Genomic DNA, 22,458 nt, shown 5'->3' on the forward strand with positions numbered 1-22,458 from the left:
ATTTGGAATGAGTTTGTCAGATTTGGCACAACATTGTACCATTTTTTTGATGATATCTTCATACATTTCCTATAAATATATTCATTAAATCTCACTTGCTTTTCCTACTTATGTTTCTCTCATACCAACTTTTAATCAGATAAAACGAAAAATTTACGAATTGACTTATAACTTATCTTTAAACACAAAGACTCATGTATGTATGTTTGCACGATGCGAATATAAATGAACATAATAATCATCATTAAGAAAAGTGATAATTATCATGTATATGTGTTAATCTATTGATATAGTAATTAATGCATGAGGTTAAAAATCTCAGGTCAATAATGATATACTAGTAATTAATCTACCATCACTCGATCTTTATTTGTGAGTCAACTAAAAAAAGTGACAATTATTATAAAAAAAAAGTGATATTTATTCTTTACCGTCTAACTAAAAAGTGAGAATTATCCCAAAGGAAATGTGATCGATATATATAATTGAGCTTCATAAAGTCAAAGTATAGCTTGATAGATGCTTCATAATGTTAGAGAAGCGGCTATAACGACATTTTTACGTCTGAATAATGACTATTTTATTTTATTTTATTTTTTTTATTTTTATTAATAATGATCGTATAAACAGTCGTTATATTTATTTTTTTTAATTTTTTTATTTTAAATCGTAATATTAACGAGTTGAAATATGTCTGTCGTTAAAATTAGTACTATTATTTACTATTTTTTTAATGCGTAATGATCGTAGTAAAACGATCGTAGGGTTATTTTATTAATTTATTTTACCTTGTCGCCCTGCCCGTACACATCGTACCGACAAACACCTACCCGCACCGATGCCTACACCGGCCGAAATCCTTGCCCAGCCACGCCGTCCCCCTCCTTTGCCGCCGTTACATCCGCCACCTCGGCCTGCCCACGCCCAGCCCATCCTTACCGCTGCCCTTGCTCGCCCACCCGCCCTTCCTGACGCTCCTGCCTGCGCCGTGCTACCCCTAATTTTACCGGGCGGCTAGATGATCTAGCAACCTAGATCAAAATTCAATTTTAATTTTAATGAAATTTATGTTTTAAAAGTCAATGTTTAATTTAATTTAGAAAAATATTTAAAATATAGATATAAAAAATAAAATTAGAGGGCAAGGATATGGAGAGCCCCATTATCGAGAAATGGCTCTTAAATGATGAGGAGCACCTAAAATCCCTTTAAATGGCACACTAATTGGATGCTCAAACCAATATTTTCTATGACAGATATAGAATTTTGTGACTCCAAGTTGTAGGATAATAAAATAGCTGTAAATTCGTCATCCTCAGTAATACTAATTTACAGTGCATTTATGATATACTACACTAAAATGCCCAGTACCAACAAAATACTATGTTACATGTGGTTTCCTGACAACATTCTTAACTACTCATTTATTTGGTTTACAGCACTTAATTTAGCATGTTGATTTTTAGCTTAATTTATTTTACAAATTGTATATTTCAAGAAAAATCAATTAAGTACAATGTAGATATTGAAAAGATGTGAGACCCAGTGAAATTCGTCATCTTAGTTAAAATTATAGTATATATTTTTTTTTTTACGGTTTTTACCTCTTAATAACATATTAATTCTAGTTTCATTGCAACATCCCATCTAGGCCAAAAATGAGATTGGGACAGATGGAATGATTGAAAGATAAAATTGCGCCATTTTAGTCATAGTGTAAGTTAATGGCCACTGAAAAATAGAGAAGGAAATGGTCACAAGAGTGTAGGTGAAGAATAATTCATTTTTTTCACAATCCACAAAAATTACAACCATGAAATTATTAGCAAATTACTTGGTGTGGAATTGGGTGTTTAGTCAGCTTTCCAAATACCAATTTAATTGGCTTTTGAAAGTGTGTCGGTCCTCTTCTTTTTCTAGTTGCTTTATTCAATAGAAAAAGGACTTTGAAATAAATGGGAGATGTAGAAGAAGTGGTAAAACGATAGATCATTGAAAACACTAGTTTTTAACCTTGTAAGTCCATCACTTTAATGTAAAGCAAACAAATATAATTTACAAGAAATACAAGTAGAAGCAAATTGTGTAGGCATTGAAACACTTGGTACATTTATAATCACAGTTGGCAAAATTGGACTGTACATTCAAAACAGATGCTATGGAATTTATTAGGCAATAAATGAATACAAACCTGCAATGCCAACATTAAACTTTTTGGCCTCAGTTTCTTGCACATGTAATGAAACTATACAAGGATTCGTTTGCAAATTCAATATTGCCTTTCTCCATTTTTCTATCTTAACAGCACACAAAAAGAGAAACCAAAGTAACGAGATTATCATTTTCCTAGATTAATGGAAGCATAGACAAAATCCTCGCATCTGGTATATCCAGAAGCTAAAACATCAGGCAAGGCACCGATGATGTCGAACGACTCCTGTAGATCGGAGGCTGAGGTGATGTCCTCCAGCCATGAGAGTAGCTCCTTGGAGAAACCTACCATATCCTTCACATTCGATAGTCTCTCTTTCATGACGACCTCCCATGTGCTTTCGTCTTCCCCTTCCGCGCCTCGTGTTTGGACTGTGGAGGACTTTCTCACCTTCAAGTATCTCTGGAGCTGCTCAATCAACCCAGTGTATACAAGCATGGGTTGGATGTTGGAAAACAATTCATCAGACCCACTGCTATCTCCCGACTCTGCTCTACGCTGGGTAGACCGACCGTGACGCTGCATGTATGCATGATATATTCCACGCTGTAGAAAGGCCCGCCGATGCTGCAACCACGACTCGTATGATTCTGAAAGGAGTGAGCTCACCATCATGAATTGAACAGTCTCCTCTGTTCCGCTTGAAGGCTGTGTTCCAGGAGAAATTGTAGAAGACAAATAAGTTGAAATGGATTTTGACAGATTATTCCGTTGAGACGAGTCATGGTCTAAAAGGTGCCGTGCCATCTGTATCATGAAAGGTAGAAATTTGGAGTTGCTATCTTTTCCACCACCTCTACTATCGGCACTGAATGATGCGCCAGTGGCAAACCGAGCTAGCATCTGCAGATACATTATACATTATAGATTATTAATACATTGATACAATATGTCGCATGAATAGTTCGTAAACCAAAGTAAGGCCAGCAAAAGCAAGAGGCGGACTAATAAAAAAGGAGAGAAATTGACACGATAACCTACCAAAACAATGTCATATGTTAACAACCGCAGCCGGCTTCCATCAGCGCGTCCCAATGAAGTAAGATAGTCCCAGTACTGGTCAACATAACGCAAATATTGTCCCATCGGAACAGAGGGTCCTCTTAGGGGAAACAAATTATTACACAGAGTTTCATTGTTCCTCAAGGCAGCACCATCCCATTCCTTCTTCGGATTTCTTAGGCCAGCATCGGCTCGTTTAGCCTCTTGATGGCACTGGAAATGTATGATATTGAAATGGCTCACAGTTGTATAAACACAATCACCACGGGCACTTCCTGAAGTTCCAACACCCAAATTCACACGCTTACTGTAAGTGTAGACACCCAACAAATCAGTAGGTCTCAATCGGTAGCCCTCGCGGCAAACCATGCAAGCTAGCCCATCCTCCTCATCTTCAACATCTTCAAAACCCTCAAGAACGGGCTGGGCAACAACAATTCGCTCACCACCATCTGAAGTCACTTGCCGCATCCCAAGCCCCTTAAATCATAAAGTAATAGTTTAGACTTCAAAAGTAAACAAAAAAGCTATTACTGTTTTACAAAGAACATAAAACATGCTTTCAAGTCATGATCTGCTCCAAATATTACATGGAAAGTTATAAGCTCCCTGGTTTTATCATACAGTATTAATATTATTTGATTTTTGGCAAATCATAAAGCTACATATCCACGCCTCATATTTACTGCAGTTACTCCCATAGGAACCACAAGATTCTTTAAAGCTGATTAGATGATATAAGTAAAAGTGATAATTACTCGTACGTCATAACTGTATATAAGTTTCAAAGAAAATGAAAAGTACCTGAAGCAACTGTTCTCTTTTCTTCAGAGCAAGACGCCTCATCTCATCACGGGTTGCATGTCTTAGTTGGCGAACTTTTTCTGCTAAGAGCCCATTTTCTGTTCCTTCCTTATCAGTAAGGGTGTCCAACAAGTTTTCAGCCTTCGCCCCTATCTCATTTTCACCTGAAACACTCTCTAAAGCATGGAGTAAAGGTAAAACTCCTTCCTCGTCTATGCACCGTTGAGTAGCCAAGTGACCCATTGACAGCCCCCTCAACATAGAGAGTATAAAGGGAACAGATGGATATTTCAATCCAGCTGCCCAGTCCTCAGTTGATTTAAAGCCAGCCTGTGCTACACATGCAAAACACACCTTCAAGTGTGTCACAGCAACTCTAGTAATCCCTTTCTCCAATATGATATCTTTCAATCTCTCACCACAAGAGCTTGTCTTAAGAGATTCAGAGACCCTGATGAAATTCTCTAGTGCAAATTTATGCTTGGCAGCTTGTTGAGCTATCTTCTCATCCTTGGGATTGTCTTCAAATTGTTTTTGTAGTTGATCAAATTCACTCCAATTTTGCAAGTAAGGCTCAAAGTGCTGAATGAGAACATCCATTGCCGCAGGTTCTCCATAAGTCAAGTATGGCAGGATTCTTGCAACCATCTCTGTATTCCTCTGCTGTTTACTAGATTTCTTAAGTCCTGAAGGATGAGATAGTCGTTCCAGGAACATGAGCACGATTTTCTTAGCTTGTTCACTGTTACCAGCATCTTCACTAGATACTGTAAACACTCCTGGTGTAACGCTGATGTTATCACTCTCGTTTGCTTCCAGAGTGAGACTCTCCACAATTAACAGAATTCCCTCGGCTGGTTCCATAGCATCAACCGAGAAGGCACGTCTTGCAGTTTCAAGCAGTAAACCCAAAGCTCCCAAGCTTAATAACTTTCTTCTGTTATCCCTTGTCTTACAGCAAAGCATTACAAGATTTAGCACAGCAATTAACTGCTCTTGGTTTGACTTCAGATCATCTCGCAGACGCTGTTCATGTAAATTGAAGATTAGAAAATCCAGAAAATGGAGCTAAAAAGGATAAGTACCAGAAAGAGTTGAAACATAACATGTTGCAAGCTTATATTTTCAGATTAATCTCCTCATAAAAATGTTTAAGCCTCCTATTTCAGTCAACAACCCTCTTCAAAGGAGGAGCCGAAACAAAATAAAATTTCTCAAAATATAGACACACAAACGTACAGACACAAAAAGGATATGCAAAAGGGCTAGTGGGGAAGCTCTACTGCAAAACTATTCGCACCTGAACCATGCTCAACAGAATCTCTAGACCACCACATTCTCGTACAGCACCGGTTATCGCAAACTCAACCTCAGGATCTTGAGATTCCTCTCTATCCTCATCCAACTCTTTGATCATGGGCTCTGTAGCTTCACCATCCAACCCCTGTAGATTTTGAAGCACACATTACATTAAATAGGGAGATGAATAAATTGAAGGAAAAAAAATGTCATTTGATAACAAGTCAATAAACCATGGGTTGAGCTACTGAAAGGAGGAAACAATGAAGATTGTGAAGCCAACCTGAAGCCGGTAAGTCACTGTCATTGGAGGACAGTCTCTGGTTGATGTGGCAGCATTAACAGACAAAAAACCTGTCCCAGAGGCTGCAGCTAAAGTCTGACTATTTGATTTTTTCCACACTTGCTCATAAACTTGAGCAACACTCAAATCAAGTGAAATAATGTTTCCTGCTACCAGCAACTCCATGCCGTAATCATCTTCTATTAGTCCAAGGAGGTCCAACTGGTGGCATATCTTATTTTTCACATCACGCATCAGAGGACCAATCTCAGCACTTGAATAAGGATTCTTGGTCATTGATCCCCTAATAAATTCCTCCTGGGTATGTGCTTTGTTCAGTATCAAAAGATATACTGGTTCTGGTTTCGTTGGGCAGATCAAGTTGCAGAGCTGTTCCAATATAAACTGTGGAGTAGACAGTGTCATGGTTAAATTTAGCTGCATCCCGCTGTTATTTATGATTTTAAAATGAACGAAATGGAAAGACTCTTGATTAAATAAAAAAGTAATTAGTAGACTAATTTTCCGAAAAAGACGCATTTTTCAGGCACAAGTTTTTGTGAAAGAACTGGTGTTCTGTCATGAACTTGTATTCTCCCAACAAGGAAATCAATAAAAGGATAAAATATCAACTATAAGATTGACAAAAGCAGCAACCAGATTACAATGTCCTCCATTTCTTTCAGTAGTTTTTCATAGCAAGGGTTGAATAAATAAATCAATTACATACCATAGAAGTACGCCCTTTCTTATCCTCTCCATGAACCTGCAAGCCACCAATACATGCCTGGATGAACTGCCTTTTGTTCTCGTTGCTCTCAAGCAGAAGGCTGTCAAGAAGATCTTTAAGAAGTCGATTACAATCACTAATTAGTTTAGTCTTTTGTACAATTAATCCCCGAATCACAATCAGCGCCTCGAGAACATCGGATAACAACTGCTCTCGCATGAACCTGACAGCCAAATATGAAAACTGTTACTTTACCACATATATAAGTACACAAATAGACACACATGTACCTATATCAAATTGGAACGACACTAAACAAGCCATATACAAACCTTGATCTGATATTAGGAACCTCTAAAAATTTGCCAAGGAGCTCTATGAGCTTATGAAGAATAAACCCTTGTGATATATCAATGTGGAGGCTTCTCTCCAAGGATTCAACATTGCTCACTTCCCTCATGATTAGCTTGCATATGGTAGACAGACATCCTTGAACAGTCAAAAATATACGAGCATCCTCCGAATCTATCATTTTAAAGAGCAACTCAAAATATTCAGCTGCATTTTCACCAGCAGAAAGAGTAGCCGGCAACAATGACATTAGCAAATTCAGCAACCGAAACCGTCTGGATGAACTTTGACCACAAAGAAGATTAACTAACATGCACATCTCAGATCTTATAGATTGTGAACAAGCACTTAGTATAAGTTCAGTAACCCAGGAGCCAAGTTCAAACAATTTTATTTCACTCTGAGCTGCCTTACAAGAACGCCGCTTCCATCTAAGGCCATATTTCATGGCCAGATAGTCCAATCTCTGAGGCCGAGATTTCTGGCTGACTCTGACTGCCTGAGAAACTTTATACTGCCGCCTGACAAAATCAAGATAAGATGCTCCCTTTTCCCATTCAGAATAGTTTAGTAACTGCATGTCTTGAGTCTTCGAAGAACCATCCCAATTTTTTTCAGATGATTCTGACACAGATCGGTTCGCATTCACAACTCCACTAGAGCCAGATTCATACGAGCTGTTTTCATTTTTCACGTGTGGAAGTGAAGCCGGCTTTCCACTCACTGGCTCTTTATCCACTGCATCAGGTTTTGGTGGTGTACATGCATGCAATATGATCTTCAGGCAAGGTAGAATAACATGCTCAGATATAGCAGGATGTTTGGCACCTAGCTTGATTGACTTAAATAACAACTGGAAGACAATCCGTAATCTCGACTCCCAGAATTCATCCGCTAAGAAGCAGACATCTGAAAGCAACATTAATTCTTCACGTGTTGTTAGAGCTATATCAATGGAGCGATGGTGTTCAAGACAGTATACAACTTTCTTCTGCAGTAAGCCATTCAACTCTGCCACTGCGTTGGCATCACCCTCTGAGAAGGCACACAGTGCTGCCCTAGCTTGAACTCTAGCCGTTTTTGGGCCCTGATGTATGTTGTTCTCAAACAACTCACGCAGAATGCCAGAGGCAACAAGTTGCTTTTTAGAACTAGGATGTTTTGAGAGTACTTGTAATATCTCGAGACACTGTGTCACAAATGTACTAGCACAGCCATAACAACTATTTGGAGATCTCAGCACAACAAATCTAGATGCTGCAGCATGATTGTCAGAATGCTTCTGGTGCAAATAGTTCATCAGCACCCGCCTGAGGCCTTGAAGAGTCTGAACACTTTTACTCACAGAATCAAAGGCTGCTTTGCATTTCTCACCATACAGCACACCAAGAAGGGCAATCTTTCGGTTGATCTTGCAGGAAGGTCCGGGCAAAGATACCATCATTTGCTGCACGGAATCTTTCTGTTGAGAATCCATTTCATTCTCACCAATGCTTGAGACAATCTTCAGTAATGGTTTCTTGAAACCCAAGAGCTGTTGATACCGCCGATGAGCATTTTCTGATTCAGACTCTATTGCAGCTAGTCCTCTTTTCATATCATCGTCATTTTCCATGCTGTCAAAAGTGAAACTTGGCTTGGCCATGAAGTTGAATTCAAAGCGACCATATTTGCTGTAACCACACTCATTGCACAAAAATGAGTCCAGATTCTCATAATTAATATTACGGCATTGCCTGCATTGATACGCATTCTCATGGCAATTACCACAGATTCCATGTTTGTCAGTCACAGGTCGACTACAACGTGGACATTGCAGAGGTTCAAGGGATAATGCTTGAAGATTTTCATAGAAAGAATCCAACTCAATCATGAAGTTACATGCTGTTATCGGAATCGGAAAGTCCACTTTGAGTTCCGTCTGATTGAAAGCAAGATGGCATATCTTTGCCCTCTTCCACAAAGACCAGTTATTTTTCAACTCTGACAAATCAGCTACGGGCCTATTGTTATAGTACAGATTCAGCACCTTCACAGATTTGGATTTTCGAGCATCATGAACATTCATTGTGACACTCTGAATGGTGTAGCTACCTGTGCATTTCACAATGATACGATTGTCTGTGAACTTTGTCTCTGACTTGAGACTTTCCAGCTTCATTCGGCTATATGGGACTTCAGGCGAACTACAGGCAACACAAGGCTCACTCTCAAGATAATAACCATCAAATTCAACCAAACCACTCAACGTGTTGTAGATGCGCGAATTTGGATGGTTCGCCAGAAGTTCATTCTGCGAATGAAGCGTCTCAAAAATGCATTTTATTACATCAGAGGTTAAGCATTTGTCTATGATTTCACCATTTTGTTGCTTTAAGGTGCTATCAGGTGTTTTTCCAAGCAACGAAGTAAGAAGTTCAGTATATTCAATAACATTTTGACCATACAATGGTAAGTGTTTCACTTTTTGCAAGAGAACCATTAGCATGGTCTCCTTGAATAGCTGCTTACCATGGTGCCAGGCACCAAGAAGAACACACTTGGCTTCCCCACGCACAGTACTTGAATTCCATTCCAGTAGAAATGTGTCAACAAATTGCCTCAAGCAGTCATCACCACGGTCCGTAAAGACAGTTAGTGCCTGTTCCATATCCATGTATGATTTCTCCAATGTAGATTCACTTCCTTCTTCACTTTTCTTCTTTTTCTTAGAGTCAAGTGATTGTCCCCCAAACTTATTCGAACTCATTCCTCCATCTCCACCTTCAGCCTTCTGTGAAGAGTGATTCATATCCTTTCCAGTGTAAAATGCCAAATTCAAAAGTTTCAGGGACTGAATGATGCATTCTTCACCAAAGAAGAAAACTCCATTCATGAGGAAGGGTAAAACATCTCCATGCCTCAAGCAATACTTCTGCCAATTTCTAGGTCTGGCTGCAGATACCTCGGCAACTGTTGAAAGGCACTTCACCATTTTGACACTTCTTTCATAAGAAATGGAGCTCTGAAATCCACCAGATTTATTAATGTGTTTATTGAGCTTATTAATTTCAGTAGAAAATTGCCAGGTATCTCGTACACTGTAATAGTGAGTCTTGCTGCCGCAAACATGCAAAAACAGCCGCCTAGCATACCTCCTTATGAAAGTTGTATGTGGATTATTGATGTAACTGCAAAGGACATCCTGATAAGCATCAAGCTTCAAATCCCTACCAGAAGCAATCTTGTGTGTCTTCTCTTTCTCCCCACCCTTGTCGTGCTTTTCAGGTCGAACTAAACAGTAAACCAACCGGAAAGTATTCTCCAGCAATAGACGGTGGTAGTCAGCAAAAATATCAGAACGGTGCGATTTGGCATATGAATCTGAGAAAAATGGTGAAAAATTACCAGCTGGGAGCTCTCTTCGGATTGTTAATAGTGCACCACAGCCAGAACCAGTATTTGATCCATGAGTTTCAGCACTTACAGAGGGAGACTTATTGACGTGTACAAGCTGCTGCAGTATATCCATGAGATAATTAACAATAACCTGTTGCCTAAGAAAGCTGCACGCTCTATGCAGACAAGATGTGAAGTCACTTTTCTCCTGGCCGTCAGATGTAGATGAACTGGATAATGATATGGAAGGTAGGATCTGGATGGTCGTCTTGTCCTGTGAATCTGTTGCCCCGCCAGATTTTGATACAGTAACATCACCCCCCGGTTGGTTCCAGTTACGCAACATAAGGGTGAAGAACATGAAAATAAGGATCATCACTTCCCCAAAAGATGAACGAGTTCGGGCTTCAAATGGTTTCTCCATTTTCATCTCATCAATGAACCACTTTATTAGCTTCTCCAAATTTAAGCTCTCGATCTCCATGCTATCAACAAAAGGACCACCAATAGCTGATGACAGTCTGTAAAAGAGCTGCATCACAGGAATAGCTTGAACTCCAGAGGTACTCTCTGTCCATCCTTTCAGTTGTTCAAGGAGCTCAGAAAGAAGTAAAGAATTGACAGCCCTTTTAGATGCAGAAATGGTTACAGGGTCAACTGTTGAGTATTCCCCTGACTCATTAGGCTCCAACTCATGGATTGATGGAGCTGAATTTTGCATGTTGACATCAGCAGCAACTGGCAGCATATTTGCGTCACTTAAATCATCTGCAGACAGGTGAACTTCATTACCTTCTCCACTGAATGTCTCTACTTCAATTGGAATTGCTGTCATTGGATGATCTCTAGAATGTGGTGGAGGAAGTCTCTCTGCATCTAATACTTCGTAACATGCTTCACATAAATCGAAATCAGGACAAACAGTACAGTGCCATCTGCGTCTCAATATAGGAACGGTTGAACAACCATCACAACAGTATTGCACAGAAGAAGTAATGGAATCTTCTTCTACCATAATTGGATTAGTTCCACTAGTAGCACTTGTAGCATCTGCACGAAGGGGAACAGATGCTGCATTCTCCATTGCATCATCAGCACCTAACATAGTCTGCTTTGGAAATGGGACCTGAAGCAGTCTAGATGATATAGCCAAGCTGAAAAGGAAGCAGCAAACGTAAGTGCATGCACAGTACACAAAGGTTAACTCCAGTTTACAAATTCAATTATAAATGAACCTGCTGGCAGTTTGAACAGCCTCGTTTGTAGAGAATAGAAGTTTTTTCAATAAAGCAACAGCAGGGGCTACAGACGGTGATCCCGAATCTTTTCCATGTAATGTCAGGCATTCTGCATAACAATAGATAAGTTCCACCGATGATATGACAATGTTGTTCATAGTTTGTGTGTCTGGCTGCTCTACATCCAAAATTCCCCACAGCACTTGCATAAGCCCATCAACTACATCAGAACCTATGCAATAAACACATTGAGTAAAATATTTGCTAAATAGAACAAGAATAAGTTTCTGAAGTAGGAAAACCTACATAATAATAATTTAACTAAAATTAGGCTCAACATCCACAACAGAGGCCTGACAATCAGGAATACATGAATTTACACAGCATATTGTCTTAGAAGTTCGACCAGGAATACTTGTTATGTATGATGCTACCTGGAGCAAACCGTACACAACAAAATATCCTCCTTATTCTAAAAAGAGCTTGTGAAGGAATTAGTGCATGTATCCAATATGATGATCCGGGATAATAAGGTCAGGTGAAAATAAGAAACAATACCATTCCTCTCGAGAAAATTTGCCAAGTTTGAGCGCCGATGCAGCGCAATCTTAGAAACTGCTCGCATCTGCGCTGTAAACTCCTCAATAATCCACCCTGCAGTAAGCTCCCCCATTCCCAACTTCGACAAGAGTGTGGCTGTAGACTTCACCACTCCACTAAGACGCATGTTGTCCTTCACCTGAACAGAGAACATCCAGAGTGAGTAACAGAAGTTACTCCTTGTTCAAGGGAAACAAAATGAATAAACAGCTTCACATAAAACCAAGTTTGGTGAACCATGAATATAGGAGCAATTTGGGAGCAGAGGTATCACATCAGATAGCAGGAATTACTTGGTAATAGATCTCTCTTCTGGGAAAGACAGCCTGCAGAACCCGGCTGGCAGCAGTCTGTAACAAAGGCTCCCTATCGCTCTCGAATATTGTTTCAAGTACTTGCATACATTTAAGGTGGCTCCCCTCAACTTTATTATCTTCAATTTTTGGGGATCCCTGAGGTTTACCCGACATATAGATCCTAGATAGGAGTTTAAGGCCATCAGCTACCACTTGCTCCTGTATTGAAGCAGACTGCATTGCCCGAGACTTTCTTGCTGAACCTGTGGACCAGGAACTACCACCGAGCACTCGAGCTTCCATATCCAAGATGGCATCCATCTTCTCTTTCCAACCAAATTCATCTTTCGCTCGGCCATATACTTCTAAAGAGTCTATTCTAGGCAAAGCAGATCCACTGAAGGTCCGGCCAATAGATATAGTAAATTCTTCATCAGCTAGAAGTGATTCAGCCACAGTGAAGGGAACATCATACCAGGAGCGCATTCCTTCATCTAATTTTATCACTCTCTGAAAGATAGTAATTTCAGAAGGAATATGGCTTACTGATGTGTTACCAACGTGCAAGCGAAAACCAACCATGACAATATCAGGATTTGAATTGGACACTGTTATCTGAAAATTTGCAAGAAAGGTATTGTTAAATCATAGAAAATATAAACCATAATACAACTAGTTGCCATACAACACAAACTAAATGTCCATGTCATAGTGCACCCTAACAACAAATAAATAAAATGAAAATAGCACTTCTTCAGCAGTAGATAAAGTTCTCTCAGTAAGCATATGATGAACACAGAATTCTACCATTACAAGTTACTGTAAGAGAAGAGACCATTTCGATGGCCCTTAATATGTCCCAAATAATTGCAAGTGCACAACCAGAAATTGATTCAGATCAATTGAAAAGGAACGAATTTAGTTTCTAGCTTAACTGCATTGTGCTAATAAGTGCACACATGAATTGATGCACACACATATACACACACACACACACACACATATATATATAGAGAGAGAGAGAATAGATCAAATGAGAATGGCTATCTTCCATGAAAAATGAGAATACATGAACACACACCTAAAACCCATGAACCCGATTTTTCATTGATTTTTTCATCTTGGGTTCATGGATTTTTAGGCGTTTGTTCATGTGTAATTCTCAATGGATCCTAACCCTATATCTATATCTATATCTATATATATATATATATATATATATATATAAGTAAAGGATCAGGGTGAGAATTACACATGAACAAGTCTATGAAATCGATAAATAAATCCATGAAATCCACGAACACGATATGAACGACCATATTAATTGAATGTGTTCATGGATTTGTTCGTCTCGAGTTCATGGATTTCATTGATTTATTCATTTATTCTCATTTCTAACCACATTTATCCATTCTCACTGGATCCATTCTCTCTCTCTCTCTCTCTCTCTCTCTCTCTCTCTCTCTCTCTCTCTCTCTCTCTCTCTCTATATATATATATATATATATATATATATATATATATAAGAACAAAAGCAAACTTGTGTAATAAAAAAAATAGACCTGTACAGATGCTTTAAAAGATGATAAGCTGGAAATATAGAAGATACAGAACTCCATTCAAAACAATGAAGTAACATTACCTTGAATCCAGCAGGGTTAGGCCCCTCCAGGAATCCATCTTCAGATGCTAAAGTTTGCTTTGCCCCCTCAGAATCATTATTCCTAATGGCGTCACCAGTGAATTTCACATCTTGTGTAATGCAGACAGTTTTCTCAAAGAAATCAAGTGAAAATTCTGGTTTTGCTCCCCCATAAGCTTTGTTTTTCAAAATACCAGAACCCAATTTCTTAACCTTATCTGCCATTAAATTTACACCTGTCTCCACCCCAGCTGGGATGTGCGAGTATATCTGGAGACTTCCATCTTCATGCAGAAGAAGACAGTGGATTTTGTCTTTCGATAAAGGCCTATAAGCAGTCACCCCAACCAAAGGAGAAGTTGAACCCCCAGTGTGACGCAAATTCTGTGCAAGCACTTCATGTTGTCCCAAAGAGATGCCCAGTATCCCATTGGATTTTAGATTAGAATAGCAAACAAATAGCCCACTGCCACCCAGTAACTCTTTCCAACGATGCAAACCAGCAGGCCGGAGCTTACCATCAAGGTCATTCTCATGCACCGCAGACGTCTCTACCACAGATGTTACATCTGGATTAAGTCGGCCAATTATGGAACTCCCATCTTGATATGACAAAAAGAGCAATTTGTGAGTAGGTGAAAAATACAGTGAGGAGCCCTTTCCAGTTTCCATTCTGCCCTCTACTTGAATAATTTCCTTTAAGGGCCTGCTACCAACATTTGCTTTTGCTGACAATTCCAACCTGTACAAGTTTCCAGATTCTGAAAGGACAATGAGAAACATTCTACAATGGGAAGCCACCAAAAGGGCTGCATCAACAATTGTATCATCAGGCAATGTGATATAGTGTACAGGACTGATATTGTCTTGAGAGAGATCGTAAATTTTTACAAATCTGTTTGTGACCACCATCAGCTGAACCTGGGAATTGGGAACCCATTCTACACGTCTAATATAGGCACCTTGTAGAGCAAGCTCAATTGCTAATCGATCTATCACCTCACCTCGATGATTGACTGTCAGGACCTGACAATCTTCATAGCCTGCGACAACCAGATAATTCTCAACAAGTGGATTGAAAAGAAGATGAACAATCTCAAATCGAACAACATTCTTCGAAAGAGGCTTCACATTAGCCTTATCAGCAGTCACCGGAGCAATAGTAGCTTGCCCAATTAATTGCCCAACATCAAATATGGCCACTTTATCACCTTCACCAACAGCTAGTCGACCTCGGCCACTGACACTAAGTAATGATTTGACAAGAGACCCACTTGTCAGATGAGATTTGAGCTCCTTTGCATTAGAATAATCTGCTTTTATCTTCAAGTCTAGTGAACCGCTTTTATATGCCTTCTTCAATTGTAAAAGGTCACTACTGTAATGGAGCACTTTCACTTCCGCTAAAGAAACTTTCCTATCTCTCATCATGTTGGAGTCTCTGCTTCCAGTAATATAAGGTAACAATGATGAGCAAACCCCTAATATACGGCGTTCAACCTCCAGTTCGTCAAGCAGCAGCGGCATCCTGTCCCGGACTTCTATTGGAAGAGATAACCTGATAGAGAAATCCAGGTCTATCGATGAATCCTCATCAACATCCGAACTACTGTCAGGAAGCTGATCACCATTCTCTGTAAGAGAGAGAAAAGACTGGAAGTTACCAGCACTGCGTGCAGGTGCACTATTACTTCCAGTAAATTTTCGAGGTTTCAAGCACTGACAACTGCTACCTCGAACACCTCCTGCACCACAGTCACAGAAAAACCGACTAGAGCGGGAGTACACAACACGATGACCACGATGACAAACTTTTGCACAAACAGAGCAGCAGCCTTTCGAGACAGTAAGATCACACGTATAACAGAAGTACCAGTGCTGTTCCATAAAGTTGCTGCCACTAGAAGTGAATGTGCAAACTTTAGATGCAAGAGCTCTCTCACTGTTGCTATCCTCCTCCTCATCCTTATCAATGCTACCTAATTCACCATCTGAGGTCCCATCATCTTCATCATCGTCAAATGAAGCTGCATCACAGTCAACAGATGCTGGACCTCGATTAGCAGATGGAACCAAATCATCAGCATTTTTCCTTGAACCAAGAGTTCTAGAAGACAAAGTCCCTAAACCTGAACTACAGCTAGAAAGGGTCTTCCCAGAGGACTTCTCCAAGGTGCAACCGGGAGACCCACAATCACTTGCAATCATTGTAAGGAATCCAAAAAGGTACTTCAGTCCTTGAAGCAAGCGCTCATCATCAGCCAGTTTCTCCATCAATTCAATAGTTCTCTGCAGCAGTGACTTAATCAACAATTCCCCTTTGGAGAGTTGAATGATAAAATTGTAATATTCTTTTGCTATATTGAAATCAAATAGAGAAAATGCACTCTCCAGAGGGATTAGCAAGGCTTGATGTAGGTGGATCTGCAGTTCTTGCAGCTGGGATTCACTAGTGGACGTCACAAGACTTGTAAGAAAGTTCATGGTTGAGCTTCTTAAGGAAACTGAACCTCCTTTGGTACTGTTAACACTCGGTATTTCTGCAAGAGATCCCAATAACCTCATTTCCAGCCACTTAGATACATAACTCAAATCCATGCCAATGAATTTCGTCTGCAACTTCACTTTAACTTCTGGGTATTCACCAGACAAAAGATCTGTAAAGAAGTCGAGCACCCTCACATTTACAGATTCAGAGAGGCAGTACTCTAGAGCATCAAACAGAACCAATATATCTCCACGTTGGGACTCCTGGAAGTTCTTATTTTCAGAAGTATCCTGCATAGAGAGAAATTTTTTGAAAATACTGCTTCTCAAAGGATCTTCCATTAGGCTGTTGGCCATATCAACCATCTTCACCACTATGTATTCATGGATACTTCTATCAACATCTTGTGCTTTATTGATACTTTGCAGATATTCTTCCATGCGCTTCATAATGAATAAACTGATGTAATCAGGTGCATCACGACCCATTTTTAAGGTTTGGCAAATGTGATCAAATTTACCCTCAAGACTTTCAAAGACCTTGTCGCACTTCATTGACAAGACTGATTCAAGAATTTCATTGATCATCTCATTTTCCTCCAAATCAATTCCTCTTGAAGCTTCTATATCAAGTAGTCCGTCTAGACTAGCAACAATTCCTTTCATGTTGAGGATACAGGAGGACAAAATTTCAGTTGCAAGTTGAAGATCAAGGGGAAATCCATGGAGTGCAACTTCCCAGAAAATTTCAGATCGAACACCCAGAGCAAGTTTTCCAACAATTTTACTTAACCTCGATGGAAGCTCATAAAGAGAGCCAAGAAGGCATGGTTTGATGCCCAGCTTTTTGGGAAGATCATCCTGCATGCTGTTATCTAAATCAGCATATTCAAGAAGCAGAAGAGGGAAAAATTTGTCAGCAGAGTGAAGCCCATTTTCGAACATTGAAGCTAAAGCCCTCTGATAAATCCATAAGTATCTCTTTAGCAAAGATGACAATACTTTCAATAGCTTTGCAATTTGATCAGCAGTGAAAGAATTGTAAACAAGTTCTTTCGTCAGTCCAAGAAACTCAGCATCCGTAACAGTGATATCTGGCTGGTTAGCTATCTCTAGCTGGTGAGAATTTCCATTGTTGTGTCCCTTGATGCCAGTACAAAGTAAGGATAGTACAAAAGAAAGCCAGGATCCAGTCCTGAAGAAGTCCCAACCGAGTTCCTCGAAATCATCGCGCATAAGTGAACCGTGCAATTGCTGAAGCAAACTTAACAGAAGACCTGGGGTGGCGCTGTAGTCATTGGTAGGGTGAGATGGACCTAATATACAATGACTGGTATAATGAAAATTCTCCATATCTAAGACATCAGGAACCTTGACACCACTAAATGGAACTTGCATATGTTTCAAAGACAACCCCTCAGTTGGAATGTCCCAGCAAAGCACAAAAAGATACCGTTCAAGAATAAGCTCATCGGCACTGGCAGCCTTTTTACCATTCCAAAGTCTAAGAATCTGTGAGAAAGTGACAACTGCATCCTCCCAACTCAAACCTAAGCTATCAACTGTTGGAAAATCTCTACACAGAGAAGCAGGAAGGGGAGCAATATCAATTAACTGATTAAGCAAAGTCATGTTTGCTTGTGTTCCATTGGAGTTCATTATATCCTCCAGTGCAGTGGCTGGCCAGGATGACAAATAGTTAGTAGAACCAGGTGTGCTTAACTTGGAGGATCCCCTCAGTTTAGTTCTGAAGTCCAATAACAGCAACGATGGACAAGCACGTGGGTGATACATCATATGACGAAGTACCAAAACCAACCTTGAAATCAGCAAAGCCCAGCATGACAACTGCATACTATCAGAAGTCATGGAGGGAATATCAATAGCTTTAAATGAAGAAAGTATTTGACTTGCCAGCAAGCCCTTTTCCACATCAGATGACAAATGAAAAACCATCAATATAATCTCAATGTGAAACAGAGAAGGCATAGTTTCAACAATATCCTTCAAATCAGAGCTTGTTGCGCAAATTGTTTTCGCCTTTTGATGAATAAATCTGACAAATAACTGGTAGATTTTGCTTCTCAATCTAGAACCAGCAGAACCCACTCGACAAACAAGTATGTGCGCAAGCAAAGCTAGCATCAGATCATTGTAAAGATGCACACCATTCTCAACTGTCAGTATTTTGTCAACAACCGACTCCTCAAGAGATTCAGGGAAAGCTCGAAGCAGAACGAGTTTCTGCAGTAGCTCAAAGGAATACATATGTACAGTGCCGAACTTCTTTTCTTCATGCAGAGTTGGACTATTATCACAAGTCCTTTCTTCAGGATTATAACCCTGACAATTGAGTATTGACAGCAAAATATCAATATGGTTGCCATCAAGCTTTTTGCTCGCATCTTGATACATCGGTGGATGTGACTGAGGAGAAAACACACAAGTTTTGAGGAAACTTAGCAATTCGGTTGCTGCCTGAAATGGCATATTGCTGAAATTGGGTACAGAACTGGGTGTAGCATTTGACTGCTCACACACATCAGCAGAACCAACAGAGCGACCACTCTCAGAAAAAAGATCACCAAAAAGGGCTTCATCTTCATGACAGACAACACTTTCCACTTCACAGGTGACAGATGCTTTCGTCCAGCTGGAACATGATCTTTCCAGTATTGGCTTTAATTTTGTGCCCTCAGAATGAAGGAAGAAAAGAAGGTGCATCATATTGTCCAACCATTGAACTGATGATGGAAATAATATTTCAAATAAGTCCAACACAGTATGCTTCTTCAACAATATTACTTTCTCAGACCCGACATGGCATGAAGGAGAATGGAGCTCTGAGTGACTGTCTGTAAGCCCCTTATTTACGTCATCTAACTCAATGAAATGAAGAGCCTGATCCTTAATATCTGAAATGAGTTTTAGAACAAAAATAACCACCCTAGGAAAGTAAGCCAGGGGGGGTTTATGGCTGGGCAAAGATTTATCAAACCTCCAGACATCAGAACCCAAATTCTGCAAAACAGAAGCCGCCACACATGCTTGAATATTCTGGAACACAAAATTCTTACAGAGAGTTGCTTGCATTACTTGAAGGAATTCTTCCAATATGTGGGCAGCAAGACTTTCATAACTACTTTCAACAACAGTGTTGCCATTTACGAACTCAAAACCAGTTCTGAACAAAATGGGCAATATATCGATGAAGGAAGCAGCAGAATGTAACAGAAGGTTGTCAGAATAAAAAATTGGATGAGTCTTAGCAACACTTCCCAGCAACTTCAGTATTCTTAGACAAGTTGAAAATTTTCTCCGCAAATTTAGATTGGTCTGCTTTTCATCGGATGATACTGGAAGTTCTACAACTTCTTTGCAAAGTAAGATAAGACGGTGATTGCATCTGAGATGAATAACAGCCCAATGCTGAGAAAGAGTAGTCAACTTATTTGCATTGGAGGGAAGAGACTGCCCAACTGGATTCACAAGATCAACTTGTATGGACTCGGAAATAAATTGTATCAACAGATCATTGTCTGCTTCTTTTTCCAGAGAGCAAATGGACCCTTTAGAAAGAAATAAGAGCAACAAATTTAGGGAGTCACAAGAAAGAAGGCAGTGAAAGAGGATAAACTATGCAAGTTTGCAACAATACCTTGAAGCATACACTTAACATTGTCCTGCCAGAAAACAGCATCATCTTTATCAATAGAAGTAGGCAACAAGTCCACAGGAACGCTCGTTGGACATGACAGAGAAACGTCCAATTCCTTATGCACCCCATCAACTAGCAATAGCTCTAACAGTTGTAGCATTGTGTTCTGGAAGAGAGAGATAAGTAAGACAAAGCAAAAGGATGGTATGACATAAAAGGATGTAGCAGCATGAGAGCATGCCACTGGCAAACCAACCTATGACATAAATAGATTATAGATAATATATGAATATTCTACAAACAAAAATGTAATAAAACAACTGGACAAAAAGCACAATTGGGAAAGCAATGGAATGATATGTGGTGGGATCTTATTCCATTTCTGTAAACATTCCTCAGAGGAAGGTCTTAAATTGTTCACAAGAATGAAAGTGAGAACGAACAACTTGCTGAAATGGTTTTTAGATCCTCCAGTGCATTCAACCCAACCACAGATCTCTACCATGAATATAATGCTTAAAGCCTTAAATCAGTATTATTATGAAGAAAAAAAATTATAGTTCTAAATAGATTTCCTCCTCCGAATCAATGAAGGCATGCTAAGTGTACAAAATTATCAAGACAAATTGGTCCAAACGAAGAAACCGCTGAGTCAATCTCAGGTCTCAGGCCAGCCAAGAACATTATGACTAGTAGATATGAACGCAAATCATGTGTCTATATGGAACCTCCATAGAGTCGTATTTGGAGCAAGCTAAAAAATTTGCCCATCTCCTATTTTCTAGGAAGCCCGGTCACCCTAGAAACTAACCACTTAGAAATAATATTCATGCTGCAATAAATTACATGAAGATAAAGGAATAGCATCCTGAAGGATTTCTATACCAAGGATCAGGAAACAGCACGCATAGACTCCACCCACAACACACATATCTATTGCAACCATTCACTTGTTCGAGACACAAAATTCCAAGCACCCAAAAACATAGTCACAACAGAATATGCAGACAACTAACAAATGCAATTGCAAATGGAGGCACAGTCTTCTAATAGCAAGTATCTATATTGAACTGCTACATGTGAATCTATAGCCAAAAGCGGCTAAAAACTTCAATCAATAACACATTATTGTACTAAAATAACTCTAGCGATCAACCACAAGTTGTACACCGTAAACACACAAAAAATCAGACAATTTCACACTATCCATGCGCCATGTCTAAAATAAAACAATAAAAATAGGAATCACATAAAAACAGCATGACAACAGAACTTGAAGTGCATCAGTTTCTTCAATGAGTAACTAGAAAACCTGAAGACTTGAATCATCACTTTTCCCAATCCATTTCTCCAAATAACACAGAGCGAATTCAATCGACTGCTGGACCACCGCCACAACCACGGGCTCCACTTGCTCAACTGCGGCAATACAACAGAACCACAGCCCAGTATCACTCATTTGATCGACATCTATAAAACCCGAACCCAAAGTAATAACTAACAAAAGACGTACCAGACAGAGATCGGATTGCTTTAACAACAGCAATCGAGACACAGGCCAAAGCTTGAATTCGAGTTTGGTCCCAGACCTCCAACCCTAACTTACTGCCACCTTTAGCACCATCGCCGCTCGAATCAAAATCCACGGGCCTCACGGACTGCCTGAGGATTGAGTGGAGCTTCTGGAACCCTACTCGGAGCACGGACGCCGACGCATCGGAGCGGAGCCTCTGAGAGAAATCGTCGGACGACAGAGCGGCGACGAGAGCAGCGATCTCCTCCGCCATGACACTCCGGTAGTGCGCGATCAGCAAAAGGTCATTAAGGCAATTGATCGAGAGCAGAAGGCAGCTCTCGCGATTGAAATTTTAGAGTGAGAAGAGAATTGTGGAAAGGAATTTGCAGCGAGTGAGAGAAATTGCTTGTGGAAAGGGTTTAGTGGAGGATGAGCGACCAGTTATGCAAGGGAAAGATTGAGAAATGAGTTGGAAACTGATTTAGCTTAGTCACTAAGCTATTTCCTCTCAATTCATTCATTGTTTTTAGGAAATATATCCTACATAATCGGTTTTCATTTTTAATTTTGTATTTTGCTCTAATTTGTTGGTTAGGTCATCTTGAGTACAATCGGGTGTACCGTACAACTGAATTGACTCGCATCTAGACCTTGTTCAGCATCTTGATCCAAACTTACATTTTGATTCAAATTGTGTAAATGATGTTATTCGATTATATAAATTACACTACTTGTAATTGACATTATTATATATTATACAAATGACACTGCGTATAAATCATACTATAACATTGTAAATGACATTATGTATAATTGACACTATTAAGAAATATAAATAACACTTTCTAATTAACACTATAAGAGCACCTCCAACGCTTGCACCCACTCCAGCAACGCTTGCACCTCCAACGCTTCCAACGCTTGCACCCACTCCAGCAACGCTTGCACCCATAGTGGGTGCA

At 39.7% G+C, this 22,458-nt stretch overlaps 1 protein-coding gene across 1 annotated transcript; it reads right to left on the bottom strand.

Moving 5' to 3' along the window:
* Nucleotides 1-2,137: 2,137 nt before the first annotated feature.
* On the bottom strand, nucleotides 2,138-22,006 carry LOC130989742 (auxin transport protein BIG). The gene is made up of 14 exons (XM_057913827.1): nucleotides 21,494-22,006; nucleotides 21,293-21,399; nucleotides 19,981-20,146; nucleotides 13,836-19,891; nucleotides 12,191-12,808; nucleotides 11,856-12,036; nucleotides 11,295-11,529; nucleotides 6,663-11,213; nucleotides 6,331-6,553; nucleotides 5,601-6,005; nucleotides 5,319-5,462; nucleotides 4,019-5,044; nucleotides 3,194-3,694; nucleotides 2,138-3,055 (listed from the first exon to the last, which is right to left on the bottom strand). Exons 1-14 carry the CDS (start codon nucleotides 21,765-21,767, stop codon nucleotides 2,339-2,341), a joined length of 15,204 nt encoding a protein of 5,067 aa, XP_057769810.1. The 5' UTR covers nucleotides 21,768-22,006; the 3' UTR covers nucleotides 2,138-2,338.
* Between the last annotated feature and the right edge of the window lie 452 nt (nucleotides 22,007-22,458).

The sequence above is a fragment of the Salvia miltiorrhiza genome, chromosome 6 (genome assembly GCF_028751815.1).
Source record: "Salvia miltiorrhiza cultivar Shanhuang (shh) chromosome 6, IMPLAD_Smil_shh, whole genome shotgun sequence".
NCBI classification, from domain to species: Eukaryota; Viridiplantae; Streptophyta; class Magnoliopsida; order Lamiales; family Lamiaceae; genus Salvia; species Salvia miltiorrhiza.